The sequence below is a fragment of the Belonocnema kinseyi genome, chromosome 5 (assembly GCF_010883055.1).
Source record: "Belonocnema kinseyi isolate 2016_QV_RU_SX_M_011 chromosome 5, B_treatae_v1, whole genome shotgun sequence".
Lineage (NCBI taxonomy): Eukaryota > Metazoa > Arthropoda > Insecta > Hymenoptera > Cynipidae > Belonocnema > Belonocnema kinseyi.
In genome coordinates, this window is record NC_046661.1 from 144,727,641 (window position 1) to 144,743,260 (window position 15,620).

Here is a 15,620-nt window from a genome sequence, read left to right on the forward strand (position 1 = left end):
AAATTAAAATTCGAAAATTTTTTCTAAAGCCTCCAGGGGACTTCGTTTTCGCACGAAAAAATTTTATGTGCCCTTATTGCATCCGGACCCACAATTCCTCTTGGGTCATTGGAACGGGATTTTTTTTAAAGAATTAAAATTGGGATTTAAAACAAAAGGAGATCAAAAAGATCCTGTTGCAAGTCAAAATTCGTTACAATTTAAAAGTTCCTTCTTCCGAAGTTTAAAAAAAGCAAGTGCTTCGAAAAATAAATATTTCTAAATTATAACATAAATTTTGTTACGCTTTTCGTTAAGAATTTAACTTTTTTTCTTGAAAATTCAACTACTTGTGGTTAAAAGCTTTATTCTTTTTTAAAAAATTAATTTTGTTGTTAGAAGGTTCATAATTTTAATTGGGAACTCATCTCTTTTTAAAAATGTAACTAGTTTGTTGAAAATCAAAATTTTTAATTAAAAGTGTAACTATTCCTGTAGAGAATGTACCTATTTTGGGTGGATAATGTACCTTTTCTAGTTTAAAATTCAACAATTTGGATGAAAATTTGTCTGTTTAAATTTAAGATTCATTCCTTTCGTTAACAATTCACGTATGTTGTTAAAATATCGACTTTTTTTTGGTAGAAAATGAGTTTTTTCTCTGAAAGTTAGTCTCTTTATAAATAAATTCTTCTGTTTGATTCATTTTGATTAAAAATTCATTTCTTTTGTTGAAAAATGTGCTTTTCATGGAAAACTTGTTTTTTTCTTTGAATCTCTTTTTTTTAAGAATTACATTTTTAACGGGAAATTCAACTATTTTATTTTTGGTTAAAATTTTTTATTTTTGGGATAAAAATTAATATACATATGTTAAAAGTGAATGGAATTAATGAAACCCAATAATAAAAACTAACTTTTTCAATACAAGTTCATTCTCTTTGGTTTAAAAATCTGCTATTAAATTTTTAGTTGAGAATTCATATTGTTTGGTTAAAATTTTTATTATTTGGTTCAAAAGCGAATTATTTCGTTGAAAATTAAAAAATATTGTTCAAAAGACATATCAACTGCATTGTAGAAAATTCGTATTTTCTTAAAAATTCAAGAATTTGATTCAACTTTTTCCCTTTTTTGACAAACGAATCTTTGTTAGGTTGCAAATTCAAATATTTTCTTAAAAATTTATTTTTCTGTTGCTGAAAATTCATCTCTTTCTGTAGAAGTTTTACCTATATTATTGAAAAATGCAACTGATCGAAAATTGATCTGCTTTAATTGAAAATTAACTTTTTTTACAAATTCAACCGTTATCTAGAAATCTTGTATTTTTGGCTAGAAAAATCAAATATTTGGTAGACAATTGATCTATTTTGTTAAGAATTATGTTATTGTGCTAAAAATACGTCTCTTTTAGCACAAAATTAATTTTTTTGGTAAAAACTTCGTGTTTGAAAGTTGAACTACTTTTTTTTACTCAAACTTCGATTTTTTTGGTAGAAAACCCGTTTTTTAGTGGAAAATACAATTTTTCTGAAAATTAAACTATGATTTATTATATTTTTGTTAAAAATTCATTCTTTTGGCTTAAAAATGAAACTCCTTGGTTGAAAATTGGATTACTATTTTAAAGTTTTTTTTTTGTTCGAAGATTCATAAATTTAGATATAAATTAAGCTTGTGGTTGTCAAAAATTAATTTTTTCAAATAAAAATTCAACTATTTTTTTTAATTCAGCTTATTCGTTGAAAATTACCTTTTTTATTAAAAATTATTTTGTGGTGGAAAATTGTATTCTTTAATTAAAAATACAACTGCTTTGCAGCAAGCTTTTTCTTACATGCAACTGTTCGAATAAAAAATGAATTTTTTCGATAAAAGATCCAACTTTTTGTTGAAAATACGTCTTTTTAGCTTGAAAATTCAACAATCTGATCGAATTTTTTTCTTGACTAAAAAATTTTAATTTGATTAAAAATTGAACTATGTAGGTAAACATTCATCTTTTTCTCTAGTATTTATAAATAAATATAGGCAGAACCTAATATTTTTGACATCATCCAGACCAATGATTCATAATTTCTGTTGAAATTTCTACTTTTGTTGTTAAAAATTAATTTTTTAACTGAAAAAAATCTAATATTTCAACTGATTAGTTGTAAATGAACTTTTCTGCAAAGAATTCATATTCTCGTGTTGAAAATTCAACTATTTTATATCAAATTAAACTTTTTTGTAGACAATTCCTTCTCGCTTGAAAACTGGTCCGTTTTTTATAAAAATTCATTCCTTCCGGTGCAAAATTCATTTTTTAAAATTAAAAATGCAACTATTTGGCTATAAATTGGTCTTTTTCATTCAATTAAAGTGTTTCTGATTTAAAGTTTCACTTTTTTGTTGTTAAAATATCAAATATTGCATTTTTGGTTTAAATAAATCTTTTTTAATGAAAAATTCAATAACGAAAAGAATAAATAATATAATTTTAAAATTATAAAGTTTATTACATACCTGCTCTGTTGAATTGAAAAGTGATGTTCGTTAGAGAAGATAAATTGCAGATAATTGCAGATTGACATGACGTTCCTTGCAAATTAAATTGCTCACTTTTAACAGGACTTTTTAAAACATTGTCCTTTTGCACGACGATCGCTTCCACGTCAGATAACGCGTCAACATTTACAAATTCAGTTGGAAAAATTAAAGCATTCTCTTGAAAATTAATTTCCATAACTGAACAATTATTTTCTGCAAATGAAAAAAATTCCAATGGAACCATTAGAATTTCTATAATATTCAATTTAAAACTTTTAATTTCTACTATTTGAAAATTCTAATGTACCTTCTACATTTAATGTCCTAACCAGCCCCATGCATCGCCCCCACTTCTCTGTTTTCTTACGATCCGAAGGGAAATTGTCGGTTAAACTAATCCAACAGATGGCGCCACAAAAAGTAGGTCTGTCTTTTTCATTGAATTTCATTAGGAAAAAGCAAAAATAATTTAAAACTTAATGCTGTTTGCAAATAAACAAAAAAGAATGTATGAAAAAATAATTAGTAATAGTTACTAATTATTTCAAAAAAAAATGTCATGAAAATATGTAGTTTAACATGAATAAAATTTAATTTTGAGATACATTTTGAAAGCAGTTCGAACTGCTAATCACAAAAATATGTGAGAAGTTAACAATAACCATTGTTATGAATCATTCTCGTGACAAAATATTCAAATGTAAGGTTTTATCAAAATTTTTATTTTCTTTAGTCCTTCTAATGGCTATGGATATTCCTAAAAAATTTATCTTTGATCATATTTAGTGGAATATAACAACTCACATGTTTATAAACAATTTACATAAAAAATGTCCCAATATTGGCAGTATAATTCGGAAAATGTCGGGTTTTCAATCGTAATAGATTAGAAATGAATCATAACACTGCATGCTAAGATTCACTCAATACAAAACCTTTTGACAATAACCCACCGACTTGGCCATCCAAGAAAATTTAAATTTGAGAAAACCTTAAGTTTAAATATTTTGTCACAAAAATTGTTAATAATAGTGGTTATTGTTGACTCTTCTAATATTTTTGTGACTAGCAGTCATTCGTCCAATAGTTTAAAACATTTCCAGTGCAAAAAAAATTTTCTATGCGAAAGGGCAAACATTTTAAATTTCTAATTTTTTTACAACAATTTAAATTGTTACATTTTATCAAATATTATTACATATTTATTATTTTAAGGAATACCTGAAGTCGTTCTGGCCATTGAAGGAAATTATAATTTTTAAAATCTCAAATTCTAATATTTTGACACAATAATTGTTAATCACAGTGGTTATTATAAACTTTTAAATTATTTTTGTTATTAAATGTCATTCCTACATTAATGGGAGGCACTTTTAGCAAAAAAAAATTTTTTACCGGTAATAACACTTTGTTCATACATTGATTGGAAAAATTATTAATAAAAAAATAGAGGAGTCAAAATTGAGGAGAGTCAAGATCTATAGAATTTAGTGATCCTTAATTTAAAACAGAAAAATTCAAAATGGCAAGGAAATTAAAGGCTCTGGACATTTTGAATGAAAAAGGTGCATTTCCTCCAACTGTGCGTCATGAGTTCAGTACGTTTGTTTATAGATTTTAATAGCTTATAGTATGTTTCTTTCAGACATGAGGTTTTCAATAATATAATGAACTATTTAATTCAAAATCTCCTTTAAATTAAAAATTTTCGATAAAATTATTAGGGGCTGAATGCAGAGAGAAAAAAGCTTTGAAGATTAAGAAACAAATAAATTATTGAACTGTATAAATGTATATATGATGTTGGGTTTAATTTAAATAAATATATACATTATATTAAATCCATTTTCTCATTTATCATTCGTGTCATTGACATTTTTCCAAATGATTCCCTCAAACATTTTAATTACAATTACCACTACTTTTTAAAAATATTTCCTTTAAAACTTGAAATTTTTAAGATTTTAAAGGAGCAAAGATTCTTTACTTTGCAAATTAAGTTGTAGTCTTACTACTTTCAAAATGTATCTCAAAATTAAATTCTATTCATATTAAACTACATATTTTCATGACTTTTTCTTTTTTGAAATAATTGGTAATAGTTCCTCTTATTTTTTTATATATTCTTTCTTGTTTATTTGCAAACAGCATCCAGTTTTTAATTATTTTTGCTTTTTCTTAATGCAATTCAATGAAAAAGACAGACCTACTTTTTGTGGTGCCATCTGTTGGCTTAGTTTGACCGACATTTCCCCTCCGGATCGTAAGAAAACTACTACTACATACACATACACAGTTGAGGCAGGAAGCTGGTCCTAACTAACTTTAAACTTCACAACTAAATTTTAAAAACAAGTAATCATCCTGAATAATATTACGAGAAACAAATTTAATTAACACCATTATTTTAGGTTATATTATTGTTTATTAAGAATTGTACAATTTAATTTGAGGGCCTTTTGCAGTAAATTATTAAAATTGATACAAATACTTACGTTCATCTTTTACTTGAAATTTGTTCACCTCCGCCTTTTCTTCAGTATTAACAATTCTATTATCAACAGATTGCCTCAAACTTTCCCTTGATTTCTTGCAAGCATTCTGATTCTTGAATATTGTAGGTTTGGCACCATTTCTTAAACGTGGATGTTGTAAAGGAACACGAAAGATGAGTCGCCCTTCTTGGTCATGTTTGACACACTCTCTAATAATATTTTCTTCGGGAAAATGCCATTCACATATACGTGCTGTAGACCGGAAAAAAATAACCCCGGGCACACAAGATTCCCATTCACTTCGTAGAATAGGATCACTGGGCACTTTGAACGTAGATCTTTTTCCTTTAAATCTGTAACTGTTTCCTTCGCACTTTGGCACCGAACACGCAAACGGCATTTTTTTAGATATTGCGCACGTCTGAAGTGATTTGCATCAAGATTCTGCTTTTGTCGCTTAGACTTTGAGGTTGGAAAACCTGTTAACGCTTTTCATACTCTTTACTACTCAACTAGTGCGCCATACCGCTCGGTGGCAGGATCGCGAAACTTTTTGGCGCACGTAAAAGTACTTCCCCCACTACGGGAGTGTCCTCTTTACAATTTTCGAATTTTTTCAATTGTTTTTATATACCTGGTCTTCACATTTTACGAAAATTCTTCCAAATAGTCACTCTGATTTTTTTTACTACATTTTTTAACTTTCAAAACAAATTTACGAATTTTCTATACAAAAAAGTAGAATTATCAAATGAAATATATGAAATTTTGATAGAACAGTTAACTTTATACAATAAAAAAATAAATGTCAACAAAATACAAGAACTCCCAACCCAAACGTTGTATTTTTAAATAAACTAGAATAGTTTTAAATAAAATGAATGTTGGACATAATAGTTTGATTTTAACAAAAAGTTGAATTTTTAATTTAAAAATAATTATTTTCGATCAAAAATCGATTATGTGATTTTTTAATTACCAAAGTAATGTTTCAACATAAAAAAGGAATTTTCAAAAAAAAACAGTTCAATTTTCAATTTAAAAAAAAAATAATTTATAATAAATGAATATATTTTTATATTTAATATTTTCAATTAATATATAATAAAACAATAACCCAAAAAACGATTTCTTAAACTAAATTGAACAAATCTCAACTAAATTAACAGTTGAATTTTCAACTAAAAAAGATGAATTTTTAAACTAAACGAATAATTTGTTAACAAAAAAGACGAATTTTCAATGAAATTTAAGAATTCTCAACCAAAAAGTCAATTTTCAAGAAAGAAAGAAAAAAAATTTTAATTGTTAAGCAAGTAGTTCCACTTTGAGATCTAGTTGTTCAAATTTTAACCGAAGAGATTAATGTTCTACTGAAAAACAAATTTTAACAAAATTCAAGAATTCTCAATCAAAAAGTTGAATTTTTAAGAAAGAAAGAATTTCTTAATTTTTAAGAAAGTACTTCTACTTTAAAACCTAGGTGTTAAATTTTTAAACAAAAAAGAATCATTTTTTACCAAAAAAATACGAATTTTTATATAAATTTAAGAATTCTCAACCAAAAAGTTGAATTTTCAACTAAAAAAGATGAATTTTGAAACTAAAAAAATAATTTGATACGAAAAAAGACGAATTTTTTACCGATAAAATTAATATTTAATCAAATTCAAAAATTCTTACTAAAATTAGTGAAAAATCATTGTTTTCACATTTATTATTAAGCCAGAATAAAAACTTACGTTTCGTCCATTAATTTGTTTAGTGCTTGGCCCTCGGCATGCAGACATCTTGCTAGGTGACGTCATGACATGAAATATACCTAATTCGAATCGCTCAATATTTCAGGTTACGTTGCCCAGTGTTTTTGTTTATATTTTTTATATCAGGGCATCAGGCGGATATAATGTTTACATTTTGTTGGTTTCGATGTGTTTGTTGAAATAAAATCATTAAACATCTTGACAAAATATACTTAAGGATGCAAAAGCGAAAAGAGGAAGTAAGTAAAAGTAGAAAGTAATTCAATTTTTACAATTTGAAGTGTCAATTGAAGGGTGGAAATTTGTAGTCCAACTATTTTTTTTATGAAAAATCAATAACTTTTGGATTTTCGCGTCCAAAGGATCAAAATTGATTTTTAGCAATTCATCAAGGAATTTTTCGAAAACGTTAAAAGGGCAATGGAAGTGTGAATTTGTGAAGTTAGAACACCATTTTTGCAAAACCGATACATTTTTGTATTTTCAAGTCCAAAAGATAAAAATAGGGTTCAAAACAATTCCAAACGATTCCATATAAAAAAATATAATTTTTTGTAACGTGTCAAAATAAAAATAGCTTTCTTAAAAGAAGCTATCTAGGTTGGAGGAAATTAATTAAACAGATGACGTTTCGAGGTTAGGTTTTTTTTGTTTGGTTGAAAATTCATGTATTTTTCTAAAAATTCACCTTTTTTGGTAGAAAATGAATTTTGGTAATAGAAAATTAACGTTTATGTGTAAAAAATGAATCAACAAGTTTAAAAATTCATGTTATTGGTCGAAAATTCACATGATCTATTAAAAATTCGTCTGTTTGGTTTGAAAATAAATCTGTTCTTTGCGAAAACTGATCTTTTTTTAGTTGAAAATTCAACTATTTGATTTAAAATTAATGTGTTTTGCTGAAAATTCAGCTTTGCAAATTGTTCTGGATTAAAATTCATCTTTTTCTTTAAAAATCCAACTGCTTGGTTCAAAATGCATCGATTTTGTTAAAAATTCATCCTTTTTGGAAAAAATTTCATCTTTGTTTTTAATTATAATGAAACGATTTTGTTGAAAATTAAAAAAAAAGTAAGATCGTTTTTTTAACCGAAAAATAAACTATTTCATTTTTGGTTCAAAATGTATAATTTTCAGTTAAAAATTCAAAATTATTTGGTTGCAAATTTAACTAGTCGAGGATTTAACTATTTTGTTAAAATTTATTTATTTATTTTTTTAATTAATTTTTTAATTGAAAATGTAAGTATTTTGTTGAAACATCTTCTCTTGGGGTTAAAAATTAAACTTATATTTTCAACTAAACTATAATAATATTCAATAAAAGACGAATTGAAAAAAATAGTTCAATCAAAGTTGAATTTTTACTTTAAAAAGGACCATTTCTGACCAAAAATGGAATATGTGAATTTTAAATAAAAAAAAGTTCCAATTCCAACCACAGAGGTGAAATTTTAACTAAATTTTTTTATCGTCAATCAAAAAATGCATTTTTAAGAAAGTAGTTCAACTTAAAAACCTAGTTGTTTAATTTTTAAGAAAAACAATTTTTTACGGACAAAAAAAGAATTTTTAATTAAATTCAAAGAATTCGCAACCAAAAAGTTGAATTTTCAACTTAAAAAAAGTTTCAAACTAAATTATTAATTTTCTACCAGAAAACAAGAATTTTCAATAAAATTCAAGAATTCTCAACTAAAAAGTCAAATTTTTAAGAATGAAGGAAAACATTTTTTTTCATAAAGCAGTTATACTTTAAAACTTTGTTGTTAAATTTTTTGACAAAAAGATTAATTTTCAAATAAAAAGAATAATTTTTTTACCGAAAAAAAAAAGAATTTTTCACAAAATTCAAGAATTCTCAACCCTAATGTTCAATTTTTAACCAAAGTTAGAATTTTTTTGAATTTTAAGAAAGTAGTTAAACTTTAAAACCTACTTGTTAATTTTTTAACCAAAAAGATGAATTTTTAAATCTAAAGAATAATTTCCGTCCGAAAAAAAGTAATTTTGAACAAAATGCAAGAATTCTCAACCAAAAAGTTGAATTTTACACTAAAAAAAGAAAAATTCAAACTTAATTATTAATTTTCTACCAGAAAAGAAGAATTTTCAATAAATTTCAAGAATTCTCAACTATAAAGTCAAATTTTTAAGAATGAAGGAAAACATTTTTTTTCATAAAGCAGTTATACTTTAAAACTTTGTTGTTAAATTTTTTAACAAAAAGGTTAATTTTCAAATAAAAAGAATAATTCTTTTACCGAAAAAAAATAATTTTTCACAAAATTCAAGAATTCTCAATCCAAATGTTCAATTTTTAACTAAAGTTAGAGTTTTTTTGAATTTTAAGAAAGTAGTTAAACTTTAAAACCTACTTGTTAAATTTTTAACCAAAAAGATGAATTTTTAAACATAAAGAATAATTTTCGACCGAAAAAAATTAAGTTTGAACAAAATTCAAGAATTCTCAAATAAAAGGTTGAATTTTCAACTAAAGAAGATGCATTTTTAAACAAAAAAGATTTACTTATAACCAAGAAAGTCGATTTTTCCATAAAATTCAAGAATTCTTAACCAAAACATGAATTTCGAGTTGAAAATTCAACTCTTCTGTTAAAAATTCGTCTGTTCATTTCAAACTAAATCTGTTTTTGGTTGAAAACTGATCTTTTTTTTTTTTGTTGAAAATTCAGCTATTTGGTTTAAGATTCGTCTGGATTAAAATTCATCTCTTTTGGTCAAAATTTCATCTTTTTTTGAATTAAAAATGAGACTGTTTTCTTGAAAAAAATTTTAATCTGTGAGGTAATTTTGTTAACTGAAAATTAAACTGTTTCATTTTTGTTTGAAAATGTATAATTTTCAGTTAAAAATTATTTAGTTCAAAATTCAACTATTTTTGTAGAGATTTCATCTTTTCTGGTTACAAGTGCAACTTTTTGTTTTGTTATTCATAGTATTCAAAAATTCGAACAATTTATCCTGATCACTTTTTTCATAAAATGGAAAATTACCAGAGTTATAGCATTTACAAAATTCAAAAAAAAAAAAACACACACGAAAGCGAACATTTCATGCCAAATAACGCACGATATGAAAAAAGTCAAGAGAAGAGAAATGTTGTTTTTAAATGCCCTACAACATTATCATAAAAATTTTTTGATTTTGTTTGAAAAATCAAAATTTGATATTTTCACAGCATAAAGATACGAAAAATTCCAAAATTACATTTTTCGGCCAAACTATGCAAATAACGGTAAAATATGGAGAGCCAAAAATTGTGCATTTAAAAAAGATTTAATTTTTTATGTTTTTAATGCTATTTTTTACGATTAAAACCAAAAACAGAACTATCACAAAATTATTCATGACAAATAAATCATTTTTACATTCTCACCAGACAAGGTATTAGATTTGTATAAAACTATTTCATTGTTATAGAACATTTATCTTTTTTAATTAAAAATGTAAATATTTTATTGAAATAGCTTCTCGTTGGATTAAAAATTAAACTGTTTGTTGTAATTTTAATTAAACTAGAATATTTTTCAACAAAAGACGAATTTTTAACAAAATAGTTCAAGTTTAACAAAGTAAAGTTTTAAAGTAATTTAAAAAAAAGCAATTTTCAACAAAACAGTTCATTTTCCAACGAAAGAGATGAATTTTTAACTAAAATTTTGAATATTCGACCAAAAAGTACATTTTCAAGTTTCTTTTAAAAATTTAACAATTAGGTTTTCAAGTTGAACTACTTTCTTACAAATTTTTATGGAAGAAAGAAAAATTTTATATTTAACAAAGTATTCAAAATTTAAAACTTAGTTGTTAAATTTTTAACCAAAAAGATTAGTTTTCATACAAAAATATTAATTTTTTTAATTTTTAAGAACGTATTTCAAATTCAAACACTAGTTGATAAATTTTTAACCAAAAATATGAGTTTTTAAACAAAAAGAATAATTTTTCAACGAAAAAAAGTATTTTTAACAAAATTCAAGAATTCTCAACCAAAATGTTCAATTTTCAACTAAAAAAGATGAATTTTGAATAAAAAGAATAAGTTTCTACCCAAAAAACGAATTTTTAACCAAATTAAAGAATTCTCTACAAAAAACTTGATATTTTAATAATAAATTTTTTTTTAATTTTGAAGAAAGTAGTTAATCTTTTCTGGTTGAAAGTGTAACTTTTTGTTTGAAAACAAGACTATTGGTTGAGGATTCAAATATTTTTCGAAATTTCTTCTTTTTTTCTTTAAAATTATTTTTAAATTGAAAATTGAACTATTTAATTCCTGTTGAAAATTTAAGTATTTAAATGAAATAGGTTCTCTTCAGGTTAAAAATTAAACAGTTTGTTGTATTTTCAACTAAATGAAAATAATTTTAAACAAAAGACCAAATTTTAGCAAAATAGTTCCAGTTTAACAAAAAGTTTTATTTTTTTCTTTAAAAAGAACCATTTCCGATGAAAACTGGAATATGTGAATCTTCAATTATTAAAGTAATTTTTCAAAAAAAAAAACAACAATTTTTAACAGAACAGTTCATTTTCCAACGAAAGAGAAGAATTTTTAACCAAAATTTTGAATCTTCAACCAAAAAATAAATTTTTAAGAAAGTAGTTTGTATTTGAAAACCTAGTTGTTAAATTTGTAAAAAAACGATAATTTTCTACCGAAAAAGAAAGAATTTTTAATCAAGTTCGAGAATTGAGATTTCTTGAATTCAATAAAAAACAACAAGCGAGTCTGAAAGTTCACCTGTGGGCGAAAATTCAACTGTTTTCTTAAAAAATACTTTTTTTGGTTGAAAATTAAATTATATTTTTTAACGAAAATTTAAACTTTAATTTTTGGTTGAAAGTTGATAATTTTGTTTAAAAATGCGACTGTTTAGTTCAAAATAATTTTTTTTACGCTGAGGATTTAAATATTTTCATAAAAAATATTTTTTTCGGTTGAAAATAATTTTTTCTAACTGAAGCTGTAACTATTATATTGTTCATAGAAAATTTATCTATATTTTTAGAAAATTTAACCATGTGGTTGAAAATGCACTTCTTCTACCAGAAGTTTATTTTCTTTTTTTTTTTTTGTTTTGTTCGAAATGCAACGTTTTAATAAAAAAATGAATCTGTTTAGGCTGATAATTTAATTATTTAGTTGAAAATTCAACTATTTTTTAATTCGTGTTTTTTTTTGTTGAAAATTAATTTTTTTACTGAAAATGTAACTATTCTCTTTTTTATTGCAAATTTATATTGGTATATTTCTTGTTTAGATCATTTTAACTACGTGGTTAAAAATGCATCTATTTCGCTAGAAATATCATCCTTTATGGCTTAAAATGCGAATTTTTAGTCGAAAATAAATCTGTTTATGTTGAAGATTTAAATATTTGGTTGAAAATCTAAATATTTAGTCGAACAAAACTCTTATTTGGGTTGATAATTTAACTATTTTTTTTTGAAAATTCAAGTAATAAAAAAGAATTTGCTGTTAGATTGAAAATTAACTTTTTTAATTGAAAATTTAACAGTTTCATTTTTCCTCGAAAATTCATCTTCTTTTTTAGGAAATTCAACTATTTCATATTTGAGAAAAAATTAATCTTTCAATTAATCTTCTTGATTGCGAATTATCGTCCTAGTTGAAAAAATTATTTTTTGGGTTAAAAATTTAACTTTTTGGGCCTCTAACAATAAATTACTGCCTGGAAAAATTGTACACAAACCGTTTATTATTTTTCTCTTTCCTAACTTTTCAAACTACTTCGTTGAAATTGGACTTTTTTGTTGAGAATGCAAATGTATTTAAAATTTTTACATTCAACTGCTTTGTAGAAAATTTAAGAATTTTTTGTGCTTTGCTGACTATAAAATATTTCTTGGTTGAAAATTCAACTCTGTTGTTAAAAATTTACTTTATTTGAATTAATCTAGTTTGATTGATGATTCAAGTATTTGATGAAAAATTGGTCTTTTATGGTTGAATTAAACCGTTCTTTATGTAAAATAAGGTAATCTTGGTTGAAATATCATCTATTACATTTTTTTGTTGAGAATTGATATTTCTTGGTTAAAAATTCAAGTACCTACTTGAAATATATTAAAAATAAATTATTTTATTTTTAAGATTCATGATTTTACTTGAAAATTTTTCTACAAAGATAGTAATTGATTTTTCGATTAAACAAGGCGAGTTTTTAACAAAATAACTGAATTTTCAACTCAAAAAATCAATTTTCTAGCAAAAATGAAATAGCTACATTTTAGTACAAAAACTAATTTTCACAAAATAGATGAATTTCCAACTAAAAAAACACAAAGTTTCAAACCAAAATAGAATAGTTTAATTTTATGTTACAGAAATAAGTTTTTAACCAAAGAAAATCAACTTTCAACGAATTACTTAAATCTCGAAGCAAACAGATGAATTGTCTAGGAAAAATTGAATATTTATCTAAACAAATTTCGAGAAAAAATATAAATAAATTCTTAGTTAAAAACAATAATTTTTATTCAAGGAAATAAATTTTCAACAACATATTTTATTTTTTAATGGAATTTTAAAACGAAAAGGTGATTTTTTCACCAAAAGAGACAACTTTTTAACAATATAGATGAATTTTCAACTAAAAACAAAATAAAGATCTAAACAAAAATAGAATATTGTATTATTAAGTAAGAGAAATAAGTGTTTAACCAACTAAAATCATTTTTTAACGAAACAGTTAAATTTTCAAAAACAACAAAATTAATTTTCTACCATAAAGATTAAATTTTTAAATAACTTTCAACCAAAGAAATGAATTTTCAACAAAAATAATTAATTTTCTATCTAAAAGAATAATTTTTTACCAAAAAAATGTGATTTTTCAGCTAAAACAGAGAAATTTTTATCCATGAATGGAATTGTTAAATTTTCAGTTTAAGAAAAATGCATTTTTAACAACAGAAAACGAATTTCCAATTAAACAGTTAAATGTTATACAACACATAAACTCTTAATTTTTTAATTAAAATTGTTTAAGTAATTAAAAGTTCTTGTAAATTTGCAAAGCAGTATAGAAAGAGTCGCCGGACAGACATTCTTAGTTGACTCCGTAAACAAATTGACTTGTAGAAAAAAGGGCGAACTCTTAATTTTTAAATTAAAATTGTGTAAATAATTAATGGTTCTTGTGAATTTACAAAGCAACATAGATAAAAGTCATCGGATAGACATTATTAGTTTAGTTCGAAATCAAATTTATTTGTAGAACAAAGGCCAAACTTTAAATTTTTGAAGTAAAATTGTTTTAATAATTAATAGTGTTTTTAAATTTGCAAAGCAAAAACAAAACAAAAAAATAGCAAACGAATAAAAAATAAAAATTCTTAATTAACTCAGTAAACAAATTGACTTGTAGAAAAAAGTTCAAAAACTCTTAATCTTGCTATTAAAATTGTTTAAATAATTAATAGTTCTTATATTTACAAAGCAACTTAGAAAAGAGTCATCGGATACACTCTTAGTTGACTTTAAAAACAAATTGATTCGAAGGACAAAGGCCAAACTTTAAATTTTTTAAGAAAAATTGTTTTAATAATTAATAGTGTTTTTATAAATTCGCAAAGCAAAAATAAAAGAATTAAAAAAGCAAAACAATAAAAAAAAGACATTCTTATTTAACTCCGTAAGCAAATTTACTTGTAGAAAATGTGCAAAAACTCTTAATCTTGTCATTAAGATTGATTAAATAATTAATAGTTCTTGTAAATTTACAAAGCACAAATTTACTTGCAGAACTCGTAGAAAAAAGTCACTTTTTTGTTTTAAATAAAATTGTTTAAATAACTAATAGTTCTCGTAAATTTGCAAAGCAATATAGAAAAGAGTTCATATTTTGCGATTCCTTATTTAGAATAAGATCCTTTAGTTCATGTCTAATTTAAAAATAATTATAATAAAAAATCCATTTTGTCCTAAATCTTAAGCTAAATTTCATGAAAAGAGTTATGCCGAAAAGCAATTTTCCCGATTACAATCAAAACAAACGCACTTCGCGATTTTTGTTCAAAATTTTAACACTGCGGTTATTTGATCTATAAGCAGTTTTTTTAAGTTTTCTTTCGCTTAGAAAATGGAAAATGTCGAAAAGATCACTCAAAATATTCAAAGATTATTTAATACTGTCAGTAAATTACTTTTAATGCTCTATTAAATTCAACTTTATTATTTTGTCATGCATTTGCAACGATCAGACGACCTCAGAACTTCTTCCAAAAACTCCATATTTCAAAACGACACTGCACTTTTTAGGTTAAAGGACGATGAAATCGCCCTAACCGATCAATTTTGGCCAGTTAAATTTAACGGTGGTTTATGCGAGTTAACCGGCTGTTAAAAAGTGATGGAACGACTAACCAGCTTTAACCGAGTATTAAATTTTTAACCGATGTTGGTGGAACCGGCCCTAAGTCTGACAATAAAAGTACAGTTACCGCAGTCAAAACTCGAGACGCTTTGTACAGCATGATCGGTCTCCTTATTATTACTTCGTGGTTCCTATATAGGAATTTTTAGTAGGGTCGCGTCCCGTTCCAACAGCCTTAATGAAGAAACTTTTGTAAATCATATGCAACGTTCTCAAATCATATAAGATTTTCTTTAAAATCTGTCAAAAAATTTTGGAAAATAATCCGAGTTTTTTTCGAAATGTTTTCGTTAATTAAAAATCTGAAAAAGGGGGTTTTCATACCAGGTGTATACATATGAAACCGGTATTGCCATTTAGCGGCCAGTAGGCACACTTGTAGGCACTGTCGGAACTTACCATTTGTGCTAATTGGCATA

General features: G+C 24.6%; 2 protein-coding genes across 2 annotated transcripts in view; one reads left to right on the forward strand and one right to left on the reverse strand.

The window, feature by feature from the left end:
- LOC117172786 overlaps positions 1-5,475 on the reverse strand; it is a 7,727-nt gene extending 2,252 nt beyond the window's left edge. Inside the window, exons 1-2 of the mRNA XM_033360998.1 lie at positions 5,010-5,475; positions 2,491-2,727 (exon numbers count right to left, since the gene is read on the reverse strand). Coding sequence (XP_033216889.1) covers positions 2,491-2,727; positions 5,010-5,409 — 637 coding nt within the window. The 5' untranslated portion in view covers positions 5,410-5,475. The remainder of the gene's footprint in view (positions 1-2,490; positions 2,728-5,009) is intronic.
- A 1,411-nt stretch (positions 5,476-6,886) lies between these two features.
- Positions 6,887-15,620, forward strand: part of LOC117173501 (putative ankyrin repeat protein RF_0381) — a 10,367-nt gene continuing 1,633 nt past the window's right edge. The window contains exon 1 of the mRNA XM_033362117.1: positions 6,887-7,011. Coding sequence (XP_033218008.1) covers positions 6,991-7,011 — 21 coding nt within the window. The 5' untranslated portion in view covers positions 6,887-6,990. The remainder of the gene's footprint in view (positions 7,012-15,620) is intronic.